The 24,177-nt window shown below is 40.4% G+C and overlaps 1 protein-coding gene across 1 annotated transcript; it reads left to right on the forward strand.

Moving 5' to 3' along the window:
* Positions 1–1,778: 1,778 nt before the first annotated feature.
* LOC113983536 (probable ribonuclease ZC3H12C) lies at positions 1,779–23,298 on the forward strand (the record flags this gene model as incomplete). The annotated part of the gene is made up of 2 exons (XM_039387147.1): positions 1,779–2,100; positions 22,532–23,298. A coding segment is annotated over exon 2 (695 nt), but the record flags the coding sequence as incomplete, so codon positions are not given.
* Between the last annotated feature and the right edge of the window lie 879 nt (positions 23,299–24,177).

Genomic DNA, 24,177 nt, shown 5'->3' on the forward strand with positions numbered 1-24,177 from the left:
TTTTTCTTCCATTAGATGACTAGGAAAGTGTTATGAAACTTGTGAAAGTCCCAAAGAAGCTATGGAAATTCTGAGCTTCATCAAAACCTGAAGAACAGTGATGTGGGAGTGACTGGGGACATACTATGGGGAAGGAAGAGAGAGATGTGGGAAGTTCTGGAGGAATATGAATCCCCAGCCTCTTCTGTCCTACCCTGAGAAAGTCTTTTAACACTCACAACCCCTCCTTCCAAGGTACCACTGGTGTATTTCTGTTTTGTGGTCACGGAACAGAAAAATTCTGGATTCTGACTCACAAGTGTCTACTTTAATTGCAAAGTATGTTGCTTCCTAAGGCAATGGGGAAGAAATAAGGTCTTACCAATGAGCAGTGCAAAGCCATCAAGCATCTCACTTCATTTTGAGTAAACCTCACATTTGAGCAGACGTAACTCATGTTTATGGGTGGCATGTTTTAAGATACTGTAGGATTACAGAATCACAATCTTTTCAAAACAAATAAGGTCAAAAAGATGTTTTACACAAACTTATCAGGAACCATAGTATAACAAGAAAAAAGATACTGTGAAACTCTTGTGACTTTAAGTAGTTTCAAAATCAATTCCATATTATTCTGTTCTTTCTTATTCTGATAATTGAGAATAATTTTCTCCAGCACTGCAGTGCTTTTAACTGACTCATATGTTCCTCAGTCACTGACAAAGGCTTCCATAATAAGCAGCAAAGCAGCACTGCAAGTGTCAAATTCTTCAGTCTTGCTTTCACCAATTTCCTCTATTAAATTAATATTCATAGTCACATTTGGACACCACTCTGGCTTGAAACAGCATCAGCATGTGGGACTGAGGGAACAAGCATTTTATTTTTTTGTTAAGTAGAGGCCTCAAATTCCTTCTGCACACTTACGTAACTAAACAGGGGAGAGAAGTGGCCTCTTGCACTGAGAACTGAACCCTCCAAACTCATACCTAGGATGGGGATGAGATACACGGAAAAATTCAACACATGAGTCAAATGAACAAAATCACGCCATCGCTCTACAGACTGTATCAGCTCTAAGAGGGAGGGTTTATGGAAACATATATAGGAAAGCAACGTAGTCCTGTGCCTCCACAGTTTTTTGTCCAGGCAAATCTATCACATTTTATTGGAAAAATAACCACTGCTAAGTGGCCCTTCTGTGTAGGATTTGTGTAAATTGGATGCAGAATTTAAAAAATCTAGCCCATTTTCCACCGGGTACCAGAAGAAATTTTTATAAACTCCAATAGTAGAACGGGAGTGGGTAATATATATATTCACATTTGTAGCCTGTGAGTAGCAATAGCTGTATGTCTTATCTTGTATAAGATACGCTCCGTCAGCTACAAGCCGTAATCACACCAGACTTTCATTCATATCTTCAGCTCCTGGCGCTAAGCCGCCTCGGCAGGAGCACAGAAGGCAGGGTGGGATGGTGAGAGGTAGATTGCTTCATCTGCATAAAAGTAACTGCGGGGTGGGAGGAAACATCCCGTAATTAGAACACGGGACGGAAATTAAGATCTCTACCAACTCTGCCATAGACGAAGTTGAGTATCCCTGCCAAAAAGCTCTCCGACAGCCCTTTCTCCAGCTGCAAAGCCGGGGCAGTGGGGCACAGGGGTACCCGCACAGTGAGCGTCCCTGAGCACCCGGACGTGTTCTCCGATGGCGGCAGGACCTTTGCCGGGCTGGAGGACCAGCTGCCCAGGCCGCGCCGCCCCGGCCCTCCTCGCTGGCCCGAGCCGGTAACGTTGCGGTGTTCTGGGACGGGGTCACCACGGCGGCCTTCGGGAATTCCCGGAAGCAATCCACGGCGCCGCGAGGGAGCCGTGTCCCTCGGCTGCCCACCCCCCGCGGCCGCTGCGGAGGCCGGGCCGGGCCGGGCAGTTCCCCAGCCGGGTTTCGCGGTGCCCCGGCAGCAGGTGCTCCCGCCCGCGCCGGCTCTGCAGGGAGGGGCGGCCCGGCGGCGGCCAGCGGGGCCCCGTGCAGCGCCTCCCGCAGTACGGCGGGGATGCGGGCGGCGGCGGCGGGCGAGGTGAAGGCGACCTTGCGGTGGCGGCTGCCAGCGGGCTGCAGGTGGGTGGCAGCCCGCGGGAGCTCGAGAGCTCGGCGGCCGCGGGCGGGCCCCGGCGATGGCGGCGGGGGGAGCTCGGGGCCGCGGCCGCCCCGCTCCGCGCCCCCGCCCCGGCGCCGCCCACCGCTGGGGCCGGGCCGGCGCGTGTGTCCGCACGGGGCCGCGGCTCCGGCCCTGCCCCCGGCGCCTCCCTGAGGTCGCCCGGCGGAGGTCGCCCCGGCGGCGGAGGCCGCGGCGCGGCGGTGCTTCCCGGGGAGGGAGGAGACAGCCCCAACCCTGTGCCCCGGGGGGCCGGCGGGATCGCCCCGCGCCTCGGCAGGCCCCGTCCCTCCGGGAAGTTCTCCCCGACCTGGTCGCTGCCGACCCCGGCGGAGCCGCGGGCCGAGCTGGCGGGGCGGCCGTGCCCCTTCCCCAGCGCCGGCCCGGCCCGGCCCGCCCGCCGGGCTGCGCCGTCCCGGGGACCCGCGGGCACCGGGAGCCTGAGAAGAAATTAAAAGTTATTTCAGGTACTCTTACCTTCCCTGCCGTCCCCCTGCTTCTAACTTTTGGCGTTGGTTTTCTGGGTTTTCTTTTAATAACTCTGTGAGAAAGTGTAGGTTTATTCCCTGCGCTTTGAGTGAGAGAACTGGCTGCATAAGTTGGCTTGCTCTATCTAATAGAACCGTAATAAGTGTTGGCTTCACCATTCTCAGATCTGGCTGTGGCTTTTAAGTTTTAATTTCTCTTAAAAATTAATTTTCAGTCACCTGTGTGTTTTGGACCTAATCCTGCAGGCATGTCTGAGTAACGCCGGGCATGTAGGGTTGTATTTGTGGAGCGGTGACGTTATTTTATAATGCCCCCGGGGGAGGAAACTCCGCTGGGCTGTGCTTTGCAGCACCTTCTGCAGTCGGACCTGGCCCTATCTGACACTCCCGTGCCAGGTTCTGGTTTGGTAGCTCTGACAGGGCCAAATAGCCCTTAGGCGATGGTGTTGCCGAAAGTTGGGTTAAGTAAACCCATCCTGCTGAACAGTAAACCACACTTCTTGAACAACAGATGTATTGAAATGTCTTGTTTACTGTGTCTTGTCCTCTTGATCTGTGTTTGCAAAGCAGAGTCATAGTTCATAATTGCGGCTCTTAGGGTTATGCAATTAACGACATATTTAAGATAGCAGTAGTATAGTCTTTTGATCTGGAAGGAAAATAAACCATTCAAGTATGTCTGGGTTTTCAAACTGGCAGGGTATTTCCTCTTCCACTGTCTCCTTACCACGAACCATTTGCCCATATAGCATGCCTGCTAGTTGAAAATAAGACTTCTTCCAAGACTGTATTAGATATATTTTAGTGAAATAAATTTTCTATCTGGTGATGCTCCGAAGTGTAATCTGTCATGAATGGATATGAATTCAAGCATGTTTTTATTTTAAAGAGAATTTGTTATGTCAGTTTAAAACATTTGCAACAATTTTAAGGAAGTAGGAGGAAATTTTTCTGTTTTCTCTCTCCCTGCTCCCCCTTCTTTTTTATTAATTAGACTGTTTAGTCTTGAGAATTCAAAAAGTTCCTTTCTTTTTATCTTTTCCATATGGGGGTAGTTGAAACGTATCTAGGTATTTCATCTGTCTACAAACCTTGCCATGGTTATTACACCTTTATTACTACACTGGACTTCCATAGGGCAGCAGTCGCTCGGTGGTGTTATAATTAACATTACCATTTGCAATCTTTTTAAAAATGCAGTCATTATTTATGAGGTCCTGATAGACAGAACTCCACTAGCAATATTTTTACATATCTGCAAATCACAACACATTTTAAAAAATGTTGTCTAATAATGTAAATGCAGAGAAGTGGAATTTATTGAAAGTATGCCATTTAAAAACAGCCCCATACTCCCAACCTGACAGAGCGTAAAGGGATTATCCAGACTTGACTCATCTGTGGAGATTGTGCATTTCAGTCTGACTGCTGAGTTGAGCAACACTCCTCTGGAGTGATTTCACTGCCTGCTTCTCTGGGTTGTATGAACTTTTAAAAGCATTATTGGTGTTCCAGAGCTGTTCATATTTTTGAAGAAAACTAGTCTTGCAGTCAGTAAGACTTGGAAAGATTGGAGATTCAGTTTGATGAAACCTCTTTGCTGTTCAATTTTACATAGATAAATTGAAAACCTTATGAGGTTTTATTTTGTGAGATCTTATACATCCGACATGCAGTTGAAAATACTCTTAAAAAAAGCTGGAAAAAAAGCAATTCAGTGTGAAGTGAAATGAGGAACTTGTTTGGCTCAGGTTAGTTTTTGTTGTACTCAGAAATGGCTAAGGCTAAGCATCTCCATTCAGTAGAAAGGAGATTTGTGACTTAGTTCGACTTCTTGCATTATAGAAGTCATGAAATCTTGTTTGGTATTTTCTGCATCAGATCCACAACTTCTATTTAGAACCAGTAATCAAAAAAAAAAAAAAAGTCTGCCTTAAAAACTTTCTGTCTGCATAGTTTTTTCCTTGGTTGCACTTTATTTTTTAATTAAAACAGATCATAATCTGGATTTTCTAGCCTTAGCTTGCAATCATCAATCTCTTCATAGTCTGTATTTTAAATAATTCTTAAAAAGTGAAGTGCTTCATAGAGAGTAACAGTAGTAAGAAAGTGGGAGCGAGGGTTATAGTAACTAAGAGGAAGGATAGAAAATGTGTGAAGTAAAACTTCTCCTTTTCCTCTTCTGTAAATATTATTCTGCTGCTTTTGCTGTTCTATGAAGCAGTGTCCCACACATGGGTAGGTAGTCATGGATAAGAGTTTTTTTAATTTATTTGAGAGATATTTCATCGTTCACTCATTTCCATAGTGTTTGTTGCTATGGCATCTAGATGGCGGCCTTATTAGTGATCAAGGTAATTACACTCTGGTTTTTTGACTTGTGGTACTGAAAGCTGTATCTGAGGTACTGTGAGAAACAGATGTTGTACCAAGACTGCAGTGAGCTGTTTCTTTGAAGAGACTGAAATGTTTCTGTCCTCAGACTGAAGTTGTTGTGTAGTGATTCTTTATATCTCTTATTATATATAGTTATGTTTAAAATCCCTCATGTCTTCAAGCTTGCTAAATATTTACAATAAATATACTACTTCTGCCATATGTTTGAAGCAAGAAACCCATTAATTGTACAAGCCCATATTTTTATGCTTGAAAGAATTGACACTTCATCTTAATTACTGAATTATATGTTAAAAGTAGAATATAATAAGAACAGAGGTGAGATGGTGTATCAAGCAGCAGTCATTATTTTTACCTCATGGTCTCAAACTGCAGTTATTTCAGTTAGCAAATAGATAGAAAATCAATTGTAATCTGCTCATAATTGCCTTCCTGGTAGAGTTATGAGGCATTTCACCTGCTCTTATCTCTTCTCCATGCCCTCCCCGTCTCCCTTTTTTCTTCTTTTTTAATTCATTATTTTGTTCTCACTATCTGTATTTTTTCCTCTGTATGCCTTGTAGAATAGGCAGATCTCCAGAGTTAGAGGAGATTTTTCACTGTAAAGCTCTGCATCTTTAAATTTTTTTGTGTAACAGCTTGAGGCTCTGTCAAAAGGCATGTCCATTACCAAGTTGTTTAGCGATGAGCAGAAAGTGACGGAGGATTTCATAACCTTGGGGCTTTCTGCTTAGATGAACTAGGCATTTCTCTTTTACCTATCAGGATTGATTACTTCAGGTTAGATCACATTTCTTGTGTAAAAGGCTGGGCTTGTGCTACCAAAAATCCAAATTGTGTTTTGCTTAGCACAAAGTGCTGGGGTTGACATTTGACACTGACTTTTGCATTCTGCAAGGATATATTACCCAGTTAACGAGTTATTTTAGCTTTTTGGTAAACTCAAGCTCTATTCATTCTTGAGTCATAGCTGCAGAGTGAGAGTGTTTTGAAAGCGTACCCTAATTTTAAGACTTGTGCTTCAGCTGTCCTGACTGGAAAGGCCCAGACAAGGCGTTTTCAAAGTTTGCCCTGGGGAGTAACGAAGCTCATCCTCTGCAACTGTGAGATTCATCATTCTTCCAGGCTTACCTCACAGCATGTGCCAGACTACCTCTTCTGTCGGCTTGACCATTTTAAGGTTGTATTTGCTTGATTTATGATACCAGTGTAACACTTTAAAATTGGACATACATCATCCTCCTCCCTGGGAGGGTAGATGTCTGTTTATATATTTATATGTTTGTGTGTGAATGGGTAGATAAATAAAAAATAGAATGCTAGACCATCCCAGGATCTGCTGTCCTTTGAATGTAGCAACTTTGTATGTGCTAACAAATGTAGCTCCCAATATTTCTGTTTTAGACCAAAATGATTTGGTTCTAAATTCTTTCAGGATAAAGATGTCCTTTGCATAAAATTTCTGCAGGATTATACAGACTATTTAAAATGTATTCCATCTTAAAATTATAGGTTTTTTGTGGGTGGATAGTGAAGAAACGTAAACTTTATTCAGGAGGGAGGATTTTACTTTATAGGAAAGTGATATTTTGAGAAAAGAGTGGGGAGAGAGGAGGGAGAGGCAAAGCAAGACGTTCAGTGGTTTGGAGTGCAGGAACGTTTAATGGACGTTATTAATCCTCCCAATGAAAGAAATACAGTAATTTCTTTTGGTATGAAAGGAATGTCTTGGGAGGTGGTTGAAAGTTGCAGAGGAGTGCCAGGGACTGGAGAATCAGTGAAGCTGGAGTTGTTCAGTAAATGTGACATAGGTTATTGCAAATACCTGAAAAGCACTCTGCTTGCTACAGGTAGGTAAAGCTCAGAGGCTGGGAAGCATCTTAAAGAGTAAAATCCTTGAGCCTTTTGCTAATAGGTAAAAACTCACAGGATAATTCCTAAATGACTGTTTGTGTGAGCCATACTCCCTTATGAGCTGTAAAAACTAATGTGTTAAGTTGTGAAATCAATGAATCAGTCCCATCAAACTTTGAAGTTTTGTGATGAACTGAAAATTTCTCTTTTGCTATGACTTAGACCTTTCATTTTAGGATTAATGAAATTTGGTGGTTTGGCAGAGATTGCCTGGAAAAGGGACAGATTGCATTTCCTTAAGCAGAAGCTACTTTCCTTTAACAGAAGCTACTTCCCCAGTCTCCTTTTGTTCTTTAAACTGTTAACGTAAGTAGGTGGTATGTAATTCTTCATCTCTGTGCTTTACCAGTTGCCATTATAGTTGGTGCCCTGACTCTGAACAGGCCTCTTCAATCCTTTGTCATCTGTATAGCTAATCTTTGAGTCGCTGATTTATCTAATCTTTCTAGATTCAATGCATGGCCTCATTCTTGATGAGAAACGGTTCTCTTATAAAAAGTGCCATAAACACTTTCATGGAGATATGCACTTTATCTTAGTGGAGAGTCCTGGAGCATCGTAGTTTGCAGCAACATCCCCTAAGGCCTCTCCACCTTAAAACTTTCAACTAATTTGAAAACCTCAGATGATTTTTCTTCAGCAGTAATTCCAATACAAGCTATTTGTAATGCCAGATACACCTCTGGAAATGGTTTGTTCTGACTAGAGAAGGGCTGTGATGTACAAATGCCCAGGGCTGTGCACCTGGGTTCACAAGTCTCTGTAGCAGCTGCTTCTGGGATTTGTGCTGCCATTCTTGCTGGGCTGCCAACTGGACTTTTGCTGCTCTTGCCAAGCTGTGAATTGGACTCATTAGAGTTTCTGGAACTGTCACTGTTGGGATTACAGTCTGGCTTTCTTGAAGTTGTGTTGAGCTATAGCCCATGCTTACTGATGAAAGATTAAAGTCAGAGTTTTCTGGTTCAACTGCTGTTTCCCCAGCCACTTGTTCACTTGTCTTTTAGTAACTTTTTACTGTAGCTGTTGTGTGGAAGAAAATAACATCTGGTATCATGTGTACATTGATATGACTTTCATCTGATTCCAGCAAAAGACAGCATGGCTCATAAATGTGTTTATTTAGGTAGTGCCTACTTGCTGGAGTTTGATTTTACTGCCAGGACTCATTCAAAATCGTGACTTTCTTTCTTATGAGCTCTTTGCTCTGTTCACTGAATTGGCTGTCACTTATAAGTGAAAACCACCCTTGCCTAATAAATTAGGAGAAACTAAACTACAGATCTCACAAAGATTTAGCGTGCATTTGCATTGTGGAATTATGCAGCCAATCTTTTTCAAGACTGAGAATAATTGTCCTTTGACTTTGATAAGTATAACTGTGTTGGTAACGTGCATGGCCTCTCCATAAGGTTTTAGTCACTATTTGGTGATGGTCTTCCATCTGGTTTGTCTCATAAAACTGGCAACTCCAAAGTTTTGTGAGGCTGTGGTAGCAATCTCTAGTTCACACGGGATACCTTGCTAAATTTTGGATGCTAGTATGTTACAAATCAGCTCCCTTTTGATATATACAGGTGTTGCAAGAGAGACCTCAGATAAGTGAACTCATTAGTGTGAAACAAGCATCATCATCTTAAAGGCTGATCTTTCTTGCTGCCTACTTCTGTGAGCAGTTTGATTTGTTCATCTGCAGCTTGGATATACTCATCAGAGCCTGTGGGAGCTCTGATGAGAAAATGTTTGTAGCAGGCAGACTGAAAACAGATGCCTCCAGTGAGCATTGTAAATAGGGTTTAGTTCATCTGCTGACATGGAATCCTTTTGTGGAAAGTAAAGCCTCATCCCTTGATAAGTGCAAGATGATGTTGCAGAAATAGGTAATAAGGCCAAATAGGCTGTATTAGCATCGTGTCAAGCAGAGTGATCATTTATCTCTTTGTGGCCCTGATGAGTTTGCATTTGGAGCACTGTGTCCAGTTTTGGTCTCTGAAGGACAGGAGAAGACACTGATTTACTGGGCAAGTCTAGTGGCCGGCTACCAGGATGATTAGGGTGCTGAAGTACGCTGTGTATAAGGAGAGGCACTGGGAGAGCTGAATTTGTTCAGCCTTATTTAAGAGAAGACTAAGGGGGATCTTATTGCTGTCTTCAGCTGTCTCCAGGGTATGGAGAAGACAAAGTACTCTGGAGGCATGTAGCAAAAGGGAGAGAGACAGCAGTTGCAAGTTAGAGCAAAAAAATTCTGGCTGGAGAGTAAGAAAAATGTCACCATGAGGATAAATATTAAATAAATATTAAATATTGGGGCAGGTGTTTGGGGAGACTGTGGAGTCTCCAGTCTAGGAGATACTCAGACATTGACTTGGAAAAGACACGGAGCAACCTACTGTAGTTGACCCTGTATTAAGTGGAGGCTTGTTGGACTAGCTGGCCTCCAGAGATCCCTTCCAAACCACGTTATTTAATACCGAATGTTCATAGCATCATCAGTTCTGAATTAAGTATTCCCATTTGCATCTGTTGTTATCAGATCTAACTTCATGACAAGATGGGACTCTGAAAAGCAAAGTGTAAGTTCTGGGGGCCCAAAAGGGCTCAAAGTATTAGCCTTAATGAAGAAGTCTGTGCATGAGTTCACAGGTCTAAAATCTAGCTGGCTTTCCAACTAAATGGAAGAAAATTTGGTCTGCAATATTAATTTCTACTTTAAAAGTTGCAGACTTCTGAGCTCAGAATGAAATGACTCTGAAACTGTGAAGACCTAGAAAAATCATGTGAAATCACTAATATGGTTCATCTCTTTCTGATGTATTAGGTTATTAAACAGAAGTGAGCAATCCATTTTATTAATGTGTAAAAATTCAGGATTTCAAAGCCTGGTGTATATAGCTCAGGGGACTTTCTGGTGGTCTCTCCTGAGTTCAGGGATACAGTAAATCTGAAGAAAAGCTATACTTAAATGACAGGAAGTAACACAGACTTCTGTGTAGGTGTTTGCTTTCTATTTCTTTTTGAACTTGTATTTGCAGCTACAGTAACTCACTTTGTATAAGATCTGGCTATTATTGCTACTTGTCAGGTCTATTAAAAGCTTCCCCAGAAAGTAAGAAACAATTATGGACAAACTGCATGATCTGTCTCCCCAGATTCTTAACGTACTAAATGTGGGTAAAAATTGAATCTTAACATGTTCTCTGAGTCTTTCATCCCGGTAGAGAGTAAATGGCAAGGTTGAAAGTCTTGCAGAAAATCCACTGCTGGCAGCTATCTTGCAGAAGGCTCCAGTCCAAAAGGACAACTGCAGCCGTGTGGTACAGGCACAGGAATTGTCTCTCAAATAAGCATAACACTGTGAAGCCATTTAGGGCAACACAGCGTCCAACTAACACCTTGAACTCTGTCCAGGAACCCTGGAGATTATGGAGCTCTATTGCCAGCAGCATGGCCTGAAACACAACCTGGCCATGTCTCTAGACAGTTTGAGAGGCCTATTTTCCTCTGACAAGCTTTTCAGACTCTTAATAATAGTCTGTGGCACAGATAAAAGATGTTAGGTTGACTAGCTAAGTCTCTTAAACTTGTATTTCAATGAAGAGAATACTTTTTTTTTCACATAAACATGTTAGTTTTGTTAGAGGATTTTCTTCTGACAGAACAAATTTGAATAAAAGTACTTTGCTAAGCATGATGGTGTACGCTATGTGCAATTGTAGGCATTGTTTGGCTGCCCAGTATTGTCACAGGGAAAGTTAATTAGACAGTTCAAATTTTCATGCTCAGAAAGCATCCAGACAGCGTGACTCTTTCTGGAAGTGGGAGAAGATCAAATCTAACACGTACGTATTGCTGGAAATTCTTTTTTTCTTTTTTTTTTTCCTCCCCTGGTATGCTTTGCGTCTCAGTGTCTGCTTCAATTAATAAATAATAAAATTAAAAAATAAGTTAAACAGAGTGGATCTAGTTATAATCTTAAAATAAGCACTGCTCCTCCATTTGATACGGAAATGGGCAGTGCATTCCTCACTCCCCTGGTGTTCCATCTTAGTGCATGGAAGGGGGTTTCAGTGCTTCCTGGCTTGCAAACCTGTGAATACTTCCTGGTAGAGCTGGAAGGCCCAGCATTAAAGTATCCAAACTGCAGGTTGAATTTCCTTGGGTTACCTTGGCAGTTTGTGTAAAACAGGATAAGCCCTTTGGTGTCTATAGACTGGAATTTGAAAAACTGGAGGATGTTTCTTGTTGGGTTTTTTTTTTAGGGATTTTTAGTTTCGATAATTTTCTTGATAACTAAAGATGTTTTGTACTCTTGCATCCCTAAAAAGGACAGAAATAAACACAAGATATTAAGTAGAGTTTTAAAAAAAGCAAAAAAAACCCCTGTTAGACTTACCTCATGGTGCTAGTGGCAGCTATTGTATTTTTCCCTTATATTTGCATTTTTAAATATGATAAAAAGGTGGGGAGTTTTGCACAGAAAATGGTAGCTGAGGGCTCGGTCCTAAAGAAAGACTTCACCACAAATGGAGTGGGTCTTACATGTGGCTGTATCAGAATAGGGGGTGAAGGGATCTACCATTATGAATACAGGCAGAGTTGCAAAACTGAACCTTAACCAGACAAACTGTGGAAATGGTCGTATTGCTTATGTGCCTAGCAAAGGCAAACATTTCCCTGGCACATCTGGTGCAATATTCTTGTGTGTCTGTTCCCCCAAAAACCCAAGAATTTCTGGCCACGTGACTTACTGCCTGTGGAAACAGACTTATGTGATCATGATGTCTGGGTGTGTGCCCCGGTCTATGTGTGCAGGTGTGGTTATAGTGGCTTGTATGTTTGTGCTGGGTTTTAACCACACTTGAGTTGGAGCATCCACTTAAAAATGGGAAAATCCTTGAGGCTCTGATGTCTCATTGTGGCAGAGGTGGCCAGCAGTGTCCCGGGCTGTTAGAAGGAGTGGTGCAGCAGGTCAAGGGAGGGATCCTTCCCCTCTGCTCAGCACTGGTGAGACAACCTGGAGTGCTATGTTCCAGTGCCGGGCTCCCCAGTACAAGAAAACATGGACAAATTGGAGTGAGTTTAATAAAGGACTATAAAGATGATAAAGAGACTGGAGCATCTCTCCTAGGAGGAAAGGCTGAGAGAACTGGGACTGTTCCACCTGGAGATGAGAAGGCTCATGTGTTTCTTATCAATGTATATAAATACCCAAAGAGTGTGTGCAAAGCAGATAGAGCCAAGATCTTTTCAGTGGTGCCCATGGACAGGACCAGAAGCAATGGGCATAGACTGTTCCCTCTGAACATCGGGAAAGGCATTTTTACTGCCCAGAGAGGTTGTGGAGTCTCCATCCTTGGAGATGTTCAGATGCTGTCTGGACAGGGTCTGGGCAACTGGCTCTTGGTGGTCCTGCTGAAGCAGAGGATTTGGACTAGATGACCTTCAGAGGTCTATTCCAAACTCAGTGATTCTGTGATACTGTTGAAGGAGCATAGCATAGGGATCCATGCCTGCAATGAATATCTGAAGTTATGGTGCTGAGACAATGACTTTTTCACCATCCTCTTAGGTTAAAAAAAAAAAAAAGATCAAAACTATTTACTTTCAAAATGAAAGTCTGCTTCATTTCAGGAGCTACTTCTCAGGGTGGTACTGAACGGTGATGCCAGTGTTTTTGCTGTTGCAGAATGCTGCTTTATGCTTTTTGTGTAGTTGGCTGGTGTGGCTCAAGCCTGTTGGGCTCCTAATGCAGGCAAATTGTGCAGCTGCAGGCGGGCACCTTGTCATCTCATGATGAACAGCTCATGGTCACTGCCTTTGTCTACCGACAGACAAGGAAACACTGGCTCTGTTTTTACCCATGGTTAGCAAAAAAGTAATCACTACTTATGATAAAACTTAGAGGTTTAATCTTCTCTTCAAAACATTAGAGGACGTCATGATAAATGTTGCAGGTTTTGCACAAGTTTTGCATGCGGTCAATACTGCTGATCTAGTGGGATTATACTAGAAATTGTGGACATTCTGACCTTCTTTTAAGGTGATACGCTTCTGGAATATGCGTGTCTGCTTTTTTAAATTTTAAGGATAACTAGAGAGAGATCAGTCTTGTTTCAAAGAGTGAAAAAACTCTCCACCACTTTGTTTTAATACATTTGAAAGTGCATATTTTTCTACAAACATTTACACTGCATTTGAAAATACAGTTGACCCTTATTCTAAATTATGGCTTTTTTAAAGGATAGTTATTCTCTAGGCAAAACATTACTCATCTTTATCATAATATCAGTCCTTTTTCTGAATTAATGACCACTTTTTACTGGTCATTTAATTCACTCTTCTATATAGTTGTAGAGTGGTGGTGGTTCTTTGTTTTTGTGACTGTGTGTAGATACAGTCTAGAGCACCACTTACCATTCCTTAAAACTAGGTAAACTTCTTTCAAGTGTTCTACTTAGGATAGTTTGCATCTCTTCACATACTAACTGGAAAAGAATTTCTGTTGTGTTTCCACCTTGTAATTTTAAAGATAAGCATCTCCCTTGCAGCTCTCAAGTCCAGCAGTAAATGCAGGATATTTTGCAATGGCACAGTGGTGAGTTGTATACTATAGCATACAACCTTCATTTCTATTTTATAAATGCTATGGTACGTGATTGTTTTAACTTGTGCAATGTATTCTTGCAAATGCATCATTTATTACTGCAGGCTTAGCATAAAGTTCTACAATAAAAGATAATTAAATACTTTAATGGGACAAGTTGTCTTTCTAGTTGCTGCAATAATACTACTTGAGTTACAGAATGACCATTTTGTATGCTGGCATAAAATAATTTATTTTTAAATAAGGCTTTGTTTTCAATGTGTTTGAAACAACAAGAGGTGGCTGGAACTAGGAGCTTTTGGGGGAGGGCACTTTTTTCCCCTTTTTAATAGTGCTTCCATTATATCTTTAGCCTATGTTGGCTAAATTTCACAGATGCTCCAGCTCTTCCTCAGGTCTTTCTGATCCTCCCATGCATGCTTTTCACACCAAACTGGGCAGTGTATGGGGCGGATGATCTCTTTCCCACCCCTCACCCAAACCGAGGGGCTCACCGTGGTCCGTGTCTCTCTACAGCATCCTGTCACCTTGCTGTGTGCCATTCAGAAATCTCCTTCTGCCACGGAGTCCCCAGGCTCATCACCTCCAGGCAATTCAGGATTTTGTGCTGCCCTGCTGTTTAATCAAGTGGCATTAGGGACCTGACAAGCACTGTACAAAATGTCCAATACCTGGCAGCCACAAAAATAGGATTTTATAGCTTACTCATCTTGCAAGACCAGAAATTTGAAGGAGCTGTTGTGTTTGCTTTGTATTTTGGTGACCAGATTTAACTGGTCACCAGTTAAATGCTCTTTGTATTTTGGGTATGGTGATAGGAAATTGTTGAACTAGTTATTGGATTTGGAGGTTTTAGCACAAGAAGTAGAACTTGCCCTGTCCTTTTGTGATGTATACCTTCTAGTGATACTCTTACAGCTTTTCACAGATTTGATAGGAGAGCTACACTGTTTTGTACTAAGGTGTCTTTGGTGAGTTCATCATTCTCAGAAGGAAGCCTCGTGTACTGGTTCAACCTTAATATGAACACTTTTCTATCATCACAAGTGTGATATAATAGGACTATCTGACACTTCGTATACCTTGGACAGCCCAACGTCTTTTAGGGAAGAGCTGAGAAGATGCTTCCAGAACAGGAAGCTGGTTTAAGCAACTGATGTTGTGCATAAGGTAGAATTAGAGAATGTCTTCTTAATTCACGCAACTACAGCTTGCTAGAATATTTTCGGTAAATTAAACAATATAACGTTAGGTCTTCAGATTGTGTCTGTTCTTACTTCGGTCATAGTGCTGCAGCATAGTGTTTTCATGAACATTAATCTGCAACTAAAGTTTAGCCCTGATTCCTTGAAGACGGGGAGTTGGAGTATGGGGGGTTGAGGAGGGACATGGGACAGGATAGTATTCTTATTGTTACTGTAGAGGACATAGAGGGGGCAGATCTTTGCGAGTGAACGTCTTACAACATTATTTTTAAGGCAGATTTCTAAGCCAGATCATACACTTGCCCTAGATGTGCTTGTAGAGCCCTAAGTACACCAATTCTCTGCTACAGAGTTCTGTTTGTTATAGATGTCTGTAAAGGGTCTCACGTGTCCTCTGCAAAGCAAGGATCACTGGTATTGCAAAAGAAATACCTAGCTCTAATCAGGGAGATACTCAATGAATGATTAGCCAAGTGATCCTCATTGCATTTATTGGTAGTTCTTGGACATAGGTGAACTGGACTGGTTTCCTATTTTGCTTACAGAAGTTTTAATATGCTTAACGTTATCCAATACTGGCAACTGAGGTAGTCTAAATACCACAGCAGGGACTGATTAGCTTTTTCAGATCACTGCTTTTATTCACTGTTTGCAAAGAGGCTTAATCCAGTGCTGGAGATCAGGCATCCCACTGTGCTCGTGGGTAGCTTTCTCTCACTCTTTGTGTTCACAGTGGCAGAAATTAGTGAGGAGTCTCCTCCTTCCTCTGACTTAAAAGCCCCAAAATTGTGGTGTTAGTAGTTGTTTTTAGGAATGTTTAATTAATAGTGCAGAGAAACTATAGTTGGAGTTTCTTCTTTGAAGCTTTATGTCTGGGCACATGATAAATGCATCAGCGTAATAGCATGATGGTATGTAATTCATTTACTATGTTGAATTGCTTTAATATCCACATAAAGCTTGAGAAGTTACTCAAAACAGTTCTAACAAACCTGTTCTCATTGTTTTCTTCTTTTAAATCACAGTAGATGTTTCCCAGCAGTTTGCCTGTCCTCACACACAGAGAAGGACAGCTGCCTCTGGTTCTCAGTATTGCTTTTAGTCATGTAATGATGCTGAAGTTCAGTAAATACACTTTTCTAGTAATCATTCAGATGAACACTTGCAAATGTAGAATTCCTTCCTTCTGTGCGTTGACCTGTCTTCACTGAGATTATCAGCAGTGGCAACTTCTTACTTGAAAGTCCACAGCGCTACACTTTTTTTTCTAGCATCAAACCTTGCTAGTTTTACATTGCTAAATGTCTGTTGGGCAATGAAAATGTTGGGCAGTGAGGGGAGATATGGACTGGAGTTTGTGTTTCTATGTGGTTTACTTCAATTAAAAATAAAGACAATTAAAAGTTGGCTATAGCCTAGCTCCAGACTTTTGTTCAAATATTCTGTCATTGTGAAGAGATGGAAAGATCTTGGCATCTAGAACAGATCTATGGGGGAAAAAAAAGGAAAGAAATTCTCTTGCAAACAAATATGAGTGACTAGAGAACAAAAGAGTGGTTCATAGTTCCTTTCTATCAAGTGCTCTAATGTTTCTACTGCTTAAAAATATCCATTATTCCACATATTAATATTATGTGGTTTTAGTTTAATCACTTTCACCTTCCGTTGAAATTATGCACAGATCCTCTAAGAGTTGTGTGTAAGTGCAAATTTGTTTCAATTATTGACTAATGTACAAAAGTGCCAGAAAATTCAGAAAGCTGTTTCTGAATACATTTCAGTACTTAGTGTGGGCTCCTTTCATACCTCCTTGTGCTTTATACCCCTATGATTAATTTTGCTAACAAGAAAAGGGGACTACAATAGATACTGATAGATTTATTTCTCTTTAATATTTTTCCTGACAAAGAACTTTTTGTTTCCACAATAGAGGGGATTATATTCCTTGAGACTGATATATTTTAATAGAAACTCACAATTTTTACTACTTAAAAAATAATTCTTTTCTTTGTTTCATGAATTAGAAACAATGAGGAGAAGCTGAAGTCTGCCCAAGCCAGGTGTTTCTTGTTGGCAGCCTGCTCCCTAATGACTCTGGCTCTCATACAGCAGCTGCCTGCTAGTCTCTTTTGTATGGCCTATTGTTGCTGCACACCCCTCGTTAATACACATGCTGCCCGGGGCAGACCCTGAGAATGACATCAACTTGCTTATCTTAGAAACCTCCGAACCTGATGCAGGGTGGGGAGGTTGCCTTGCATCTGCCCAGCCAACTAATTGTGAGCTCTCTGGGTCGTGATTGGCTCCGCGGCTGCTCAGTAATAGGTTAAGCAAAGACATCGCGGGTCCATCTGTTCGTCCATTCATTGTTCTGCTTGCTTGCCTGAAGTCTGCAGCTGAAATCGTGTTAAGGAGTTGCTTCTGGAACAGCTACGAGAAACTAATGTCTGTGTGTTTTCCAGCGAACGTAAGTATATGGGCTTCTCTCTGCACAAATGGGATGTTTCACCTTTCAGGTGTTTCAGTGTTACCAGTTTGCATTTGGACAATGAGCTAGCGTGTGTGTCAGCTGAGATTTGCACACTTTGGGTGTCTCTTGGAAAAAGAGGGAAAGAAAAACAGTTATGTCTTAAGACTAAGTATATTAAAAAGCAATGATCTCGCCCAGTGTGTTTTACTAAGGAACTTTCAAAAGCATCGGTAATGGTGCGTTTCCCAGAATTTGAAAATGGTAGGCAGTAGCCATCAACAGAACAAATTCTCTCTAGCCCAGTGGGGAGATGAAGAGGTTTCAACTTTATAGGTATTTACCCTTTTTTTGCAAATAAGCTATTACTTACATTGTAACTAGTAGAAAAAGCTTTTAAGAAAAAAAATTAAAGATGTTTTCCATTATACCATACAATGGGTGAAATTTCATGTGTTTGTGAAAATAGGAAGAGCTCCATCGCGGGCTATCTGAAGATACTATAGTGTATGATAGAGCATTAGGATGCTCTCTGATGTTCCAGTCAAAGGTTTTGTGCTTTGAAAGCTAGTTATCAGTGTGTCAGATCTAGCCTGGCTGTTTTTATAAAGTTTCTAATCTGTTTTGGTTTATGTTTTGAGTTTGGATGTTAGGCTGAAGAACAAACACGGTGTACTCCATGAGCCTGTGTTCCAAGGATCCTGTAAAGAAAAGGAAAAAAAAAACAAACCAAAACAAAGACCTTCATATATCAGTTGGGAGGGAAAGAGAGCATATAAAAGGGTTAAAAAGAGGTTTGCATTTCTACCACATGCCCTATTGTTTGAACATATGCATGAGTCTATTGAAAGTTTTCAGAAGATGGGCAGGCCACCAGTTGCTGGTCTCCTGCAGTTCCAGTAGACATCTGTTGCCCCAGAGCATTAACCAATCTGTTCAATGGGACATCCCTCCTTTGTTGGATAGAATGATGCAGACAACAGCACTCGCTGAAATACAATGGTAATTAAATACATAGAAACTACAGCAGTAGGTATTTATTACATATTCATTATTTTATTTGCATTGTTGCAGTATCTTTTGGATACATTCTTCTTTTTCTTTTCCGATCAACTCTGCACTTCTGTTTATGCAAGTAATGAGTGTTTCAACAAACTGATTTCAATATTTTCCATTTCATGTAGAGAAGACTTAGAAAAAGTCTGCCTATGTGAAAATATGGTGAACTATTTCCTTGTAGAACGTATCGTTAGAAACTTTTTGATGGTCTTTTGAGAAAACACAATTTCTCTTATACTGTGCCACATGACACACTATATTACTCTTTGTTATTTTCCTTTGTGAACTAAATTTGCATTAAATTGCTTCTCTTATGCTCAATTGTAAGTGGAAAAAATTCTGAATACACAGTAAAAGATTAGATATCTACTTGCCTTTGAGAAATCACATTCCTTTGAGAAATATTTCTGGTTTGCGTGAAGGTGAATCAATAGGCTGCTTGTTGATGGTTAGTGGAAAACAGTGGTGACTTCTAAGAAATGGGAAAAGATTACACTTCTACAATGTAATAGCCCAGTGCTCATCTGGATTATTACGTTTATACTCGATAAATGTCTTTGACACAGTATTTTAGGCCTTTAACAGTGAACCTAATGTGAGATACTGTACTTTAAAACAGGCTACAGTTTAAAGCTTGTGTTGTCATAGCTATGTCTAAATTGGGAGTTGCCCATTTTATTGACTTTTTAATAAATAAAATTTCGTAAAATTCTTTTACTAAACTGAGCATAACCAAAAGTTGAAGACTTCCTTGACATGAATTTTTTTTTATTATTTTTGTTTGTTTGCTTGGCTCTCATTTGAGTTAGAATTCATAGCAGATACTTTTTTTAGCTCTATTGCATTGATCAGAAAGCGTACTTTAAAACCATATGTGTGTAATGAGGGTTCATTCTAAATAAAGGAGTTCTTAGCTGATGTTACTCCTTGGATAAATGTGACCTTTTCTAGTTTTCACAAGTTTCATTGTCCTGTATAGAGGTACACTAGTGTTTATTTAGAATACGAATTCATTCAAATTGACCGGCTGGCACGTTGCTCTTCACTAACCAAATCAAGATAAAATAATTGGCAGTATTCAACAGTGACATCTGATTTTCATGGTTGTAGTCAATGAATCTCATAAAGGACATCATGATGGGAGCTCCAAAGTGTAATGTTTCTAAGAGATGCTACTGACCACAGATATGATGTACAAAGTTCACAGGCATTGTAAAAAATTGCCTGAAAATAATTGCAGTTTGCATGCAGGGTTTAGGCCAAATGCCAGGAATAGTGTACTGCTTGTGCAAAACTATTTAAAAAATCTTTAGCTTTGGGTTTACAGTACAAACATAATTTTAACTACCCTTTTAAAGCAATAGGATAGTGACAATATTCTATATGTGGGAGACGTTAAAGCTGCTGCTTTTATTATTCTACTCTTTAAATAGTTTCTGAAAAACAGTAGAGTTCTGTGCAAAATAAACAATTGTATATTGGAGCATGATGGAGATTGACAGGAGACTTAAAGCAGATAGATGTGAGGCTGATTATGTATATTTTCTAACAAAGGACCAAGCTCAGTCTGCGGTCATTTTTCATACGCAGTTGATGTGCAAATCATCTAAAGTACGTTTCATATAATGCCTGATCTTCAGACACATTCATATGCTAGTGACTTCTTTGAATCCCATTGGAGGGTGTTATGCTTGTAGTTGCTGTAAAGCACTTAAACTTCAAGAAAGAAGCGATTGGAGAATGACTTAAGTATTATTTTAACCAACAGTAAAAAAAAAAAAAACCTCTTTCTAATCTATGTACTTCAGACTTTCATTATTTGATGCTGTTAATATGCAACCTCCTCTTCCCCCCCTTCCAAAAAAACCCCTCCCTCCACTTTTAGTTCAATACTAAAATGACATTTCACAGTACATGGATTTAGGCAGTGACCCATTATCTCCCTGTATTCTGCAGCAGCGGTACATGAGCCAGCTCAACTTTTCAGTCCAGCTTAAAAGTGTTGCCCATTAACTAGACTTCCTCGAGTCAGAGCAGATTGTGGGGTTGGTGGAACAATGATGTCGGGGCTTCCAGATTGGTTTGGCAGCTGCATTGTTCTCGGAGGGGAAACCAGACGCACTTAAGTCCCGCTCTCTTTCATGGGCTTTTGTTCATACCAAATTATTCTTTCGCTGTGCTAGTATTCATGATGGTATGTTAAAGGAGCGCATCCTAGCAACTGGAGGCCAGTTGCTAAGCAGCCTGGCTTCCAATAGGGGCTGCTTGTTTGCGATTTGTTTTAATTATTTTTTTTTTGTGGTGTCAGTTCTGTGAAGGCCACAGTGTTGTTTTTTTAACTGTATCCTTTTATTGGGATATTGTGATTTGTTACTATCTCTGTGCTATCGAGTGTATTATCTTAGTTAATAAATCACCATGTGAAGAGGTTAATTTCCTAAATTCTTGTTGTATTTAATCTGTGGTGTTGTTTGAAATCCTAAAGCTTTGAGATAAGAGAATGCAATATTCATTAATACGCTGCCTGAGAATTACAGTCTTACTGCCTTTTAACAAGATAATATCTAAGTAAAATTTTGTTTTCTATAGTCTTACCTGGATTAAGGTGCTGGAGATCAAAACATTGATGACAGATAGATTTAGTTATTTTAACTAGGTAAAGTAAGTTTTTGTGCCTCATAACCAAAAAGCTCCACCAGAGTGGTGATGTCTTGGCAGTCAGTGCCTATAGCATCTGCTTTTACTGAACCATGGATTTGAGTGGTTTTTTGATTTTCTCTAATCTTAATCCTGGATGAATTTCTCTGGTGCACACTAGCAAATCTTTATCCCAAGAAGAGCGGAGTAGACTGTATTTTAAAAATACTGGGTGATTCTTAAATGCTCCTGCAAGGGGATGGGAGAATTAATGTATTTCGGCTGTGCATGAGATATACCTATAATTTGTATTAGTATAGGTCAAGAGATTCTGTTGGACGTGTTTTTTCTCAGTATGTCCTCCTTGATGAAATTTGTGTCTGTAGTGTATCTATCAAGTTCAAACGAAGTCCTTTGCCTCTGTATTTTGTTTTATATTCTGCCTTGCAACATGGAAGTGTGAAAGAACTCTTTGTTTCATAGTCTTTCCTTAATTTAAATTCTTCTTTTTCATGGTAACCCTGCAGTACAATTGGTCCATATGGTCCATTTTTATTTATGAGAAATAGTTTATCTTTTACTTTCTTTATTGGAGCAGTTAGCAAATATTCCTGCTCGAAAGAACAAAGTAAGGGAAAGAGGTAGCAATCGGCCTTTAAGTGTGGGCTGTGGAAGTAATCTTTGTGATGAACTGGGTGGCTACCTTCTGAATAATTACTGTTATGCAAAATTCCTCCAGAAAGACTGATATGGCAAGTGTATGAAGTCCCCAAAACTGCAACTTGTCTTCTTCCATTCTTCCTAAATGACTCCTGCCTATATATGTATAGTTTTGATTCAGCAAAAGGCTTGTCCGTGTCTAGTCCAAGAGTTGAAATCAGCTTTTAGTTTTGTTGACTTGGTGGCTTGATGAATGATCTATTGCAATCAGTGCAAAGACTTCCCTTGGCTTTATTGACCATTAGATCTATCCATGTCCCTAAATACTGTATGTGCTAGTAATACAGCACTCTGTTGAGAGCAATTAGGCTTTCTTGGCTTAATTGCAACTTTATAAGGGAATTTATAAATAGTTTGATTGTATACACTTGAACAGATAGTGTCATTCAGGGCCGATAAGTTTTTGTTTAATCATGTTTTCTGTTACTAATAAGCTAGATAATCTAGTGTTATGCTAATGTCTTTCTATTCAACGTAGTTTGAGATATTTAGTTTAAAAAGCTTTTCTAGTACTTGTATTTTAGTCATACATATTTTTTTCATTGTTATAATATAGACTTAAACTAGAAGAAATATCTCATTGTCTTTAAATCATGACGAGTCTCCTGTCTCTATGCTACAGTAGGTAAACTTGCAGTGTTTGGTTTCGTATTCTTTCATAAATCCATTTCTAGAATTGTGTAAGAAAAAACATTTGATAAACTCAGAATAGTTAGTTATTTGTCCACTTAGCTATGGATGTTCCTTAGGAAAAGGTTTTCCCACAGAAAGTTTCCCATGTTTAAAGAAAGAAAAAGGTCCTGTTTCTCTGCTGGGAGAGAATAAATGCAGTTCTGAGGAAGCAGCAAGGAAATACAAAATAAGTAATGCATGTAACCAGTTGCAACATTTTTGTTTTCTCTTTAGGAATACGGAACACTTTATATTCAGGAATACAAGAAAAACAACAAGGTGGAGTCAAGTACATGCAGCAGCTTCATGGGCTTGAAGGATCATCTGGGGCATGACTTAGGCCACCTTTATGTGGGGAGCACTGGCACACAAATAAATGCAATTGTACCTTGGTCAGTGGTGGAGAAGCCAACAATGGATAAGGTTAATTCTAGGAAAGAAGATGTAGAAAAGGAGGCATCTGAAGAGACTTCCGGAAGCTCCAGCTGTGACTCTGAAGAAAGCACAAATTCTGATAATGATTCAGAGAGACTGAATAATTCTACATCGGAGTCACATTTATTGCCTAAGACTCACCGAGAGCTGTGCCGATCTCCTTGCTTAGAGCCTCATATACTAAAAAGAAATGAAATCTTGCAAGACTTTAGGATAGAAGAGGCTCAGATAGTACCTAAGGAAGTCAAAAAGCCCCCTGATGTGGTGAAAGAATATCAAACCAAACTGGAGTTTGCACTTAAGTTGGGTTACTCTGAAGAGCAGGTTCAACTTGTACTCAATAAACTTGGTACTGATGCTTTAATAAATGATATTTTGGGAGAACTTGTCAAACTTGGGAATAAAACTGAGACTGATCAGACTGTAACTAATGCTAACACTAGTGTAATGCGTGAAGCGTCTTCCCTAGAGTCTCAGAGGTCAGAGTCTCCACTGCAGGAGGATGTGACAGAGGATGGTGACAACCTGAGGCCAATAGTTATTGATGGCAGCAATGTTGCAATGAGGTATGTGACCATGAAGGTTTTGCTTTTCTATTTAAATGGAAACAGAATGGCCTTGCCCCATTCAAGCGCTGATGTTTGGTATAACTGCCTAAAATTGTATGCAGGCTCTCTTGCAAGCATCTTTATCAACCACACAGTATGCCAATCTCATAATCAGGCTAGAGATCTGTAGGGCTACCTTGGTTTATACTCACTGTTACAACAACCTTATGTTAGTGTCAGTCTCCTTTTGTAGGCAGCTATCAAATCTCTTCTTCCCACCAGTCTAGTCCTTAATTAATTTTTGGTAGGCACCATTGCTCCAGGCACAATTGTTGTGGGCAATTGCTGTATCCAGTTAAGTACAGAAAGCTAAAGCAGATGTAAGATTCCTTGAGATTATAAAATAGTGATGTAGAATTAAGCAGCTTAAGGGGTACTTCTTGGTAGGCTAATGTATGAGAACTGATCCGTCCATAAAATTGGTCTTGATTATCAGTGTTGGAGTTAGGTTTTATTGCCATTAATTGTTGAGATTAGCATGCTTTAGGCTTTCACTTACGTGCCCCCAGATGGCACATTTGCCTACAGCATTACTAATCTTGATCCCAGTCATTTAGGTGCATATCAAAAACCTTGCCTGTGAAGATGAGAGGTTCCTACTTCATCCGTGATAAAAGAGAGAAGGAAATGGCAGAGCTGAGAGATTAGGGGTTATGGCAATATAAATAATTAAACGATAAATTGATCAGTAACTGTTTGAGTAACTCATAAGGATTATCTGATTACTAGCACCATGGTTTAGAAGGTCAATATTAATCTTCTGATGACTCGATGTGGTTTTTATTAGCTTAGGAATAAAAGACATTTCTTAATGCAAGACATTTCTGAGTTAAAAAA

This window comes from Pipra filicauda, unplaced genomic scaffold (genome assembly GCF_003945595.2).
Source record: "Pipra filicauda isolate LSUMZ 115617 unplaced genomic scaffold, ASM394559v2 scaffold533_size343818_pilon, whole genome shotgun sequence".
Taxonomy (NCBI): Eukaryota; Metazoa; Chordata; class Aves; order Passeriformes; family Pipridae; genus Pipra; species Pipra filicauda.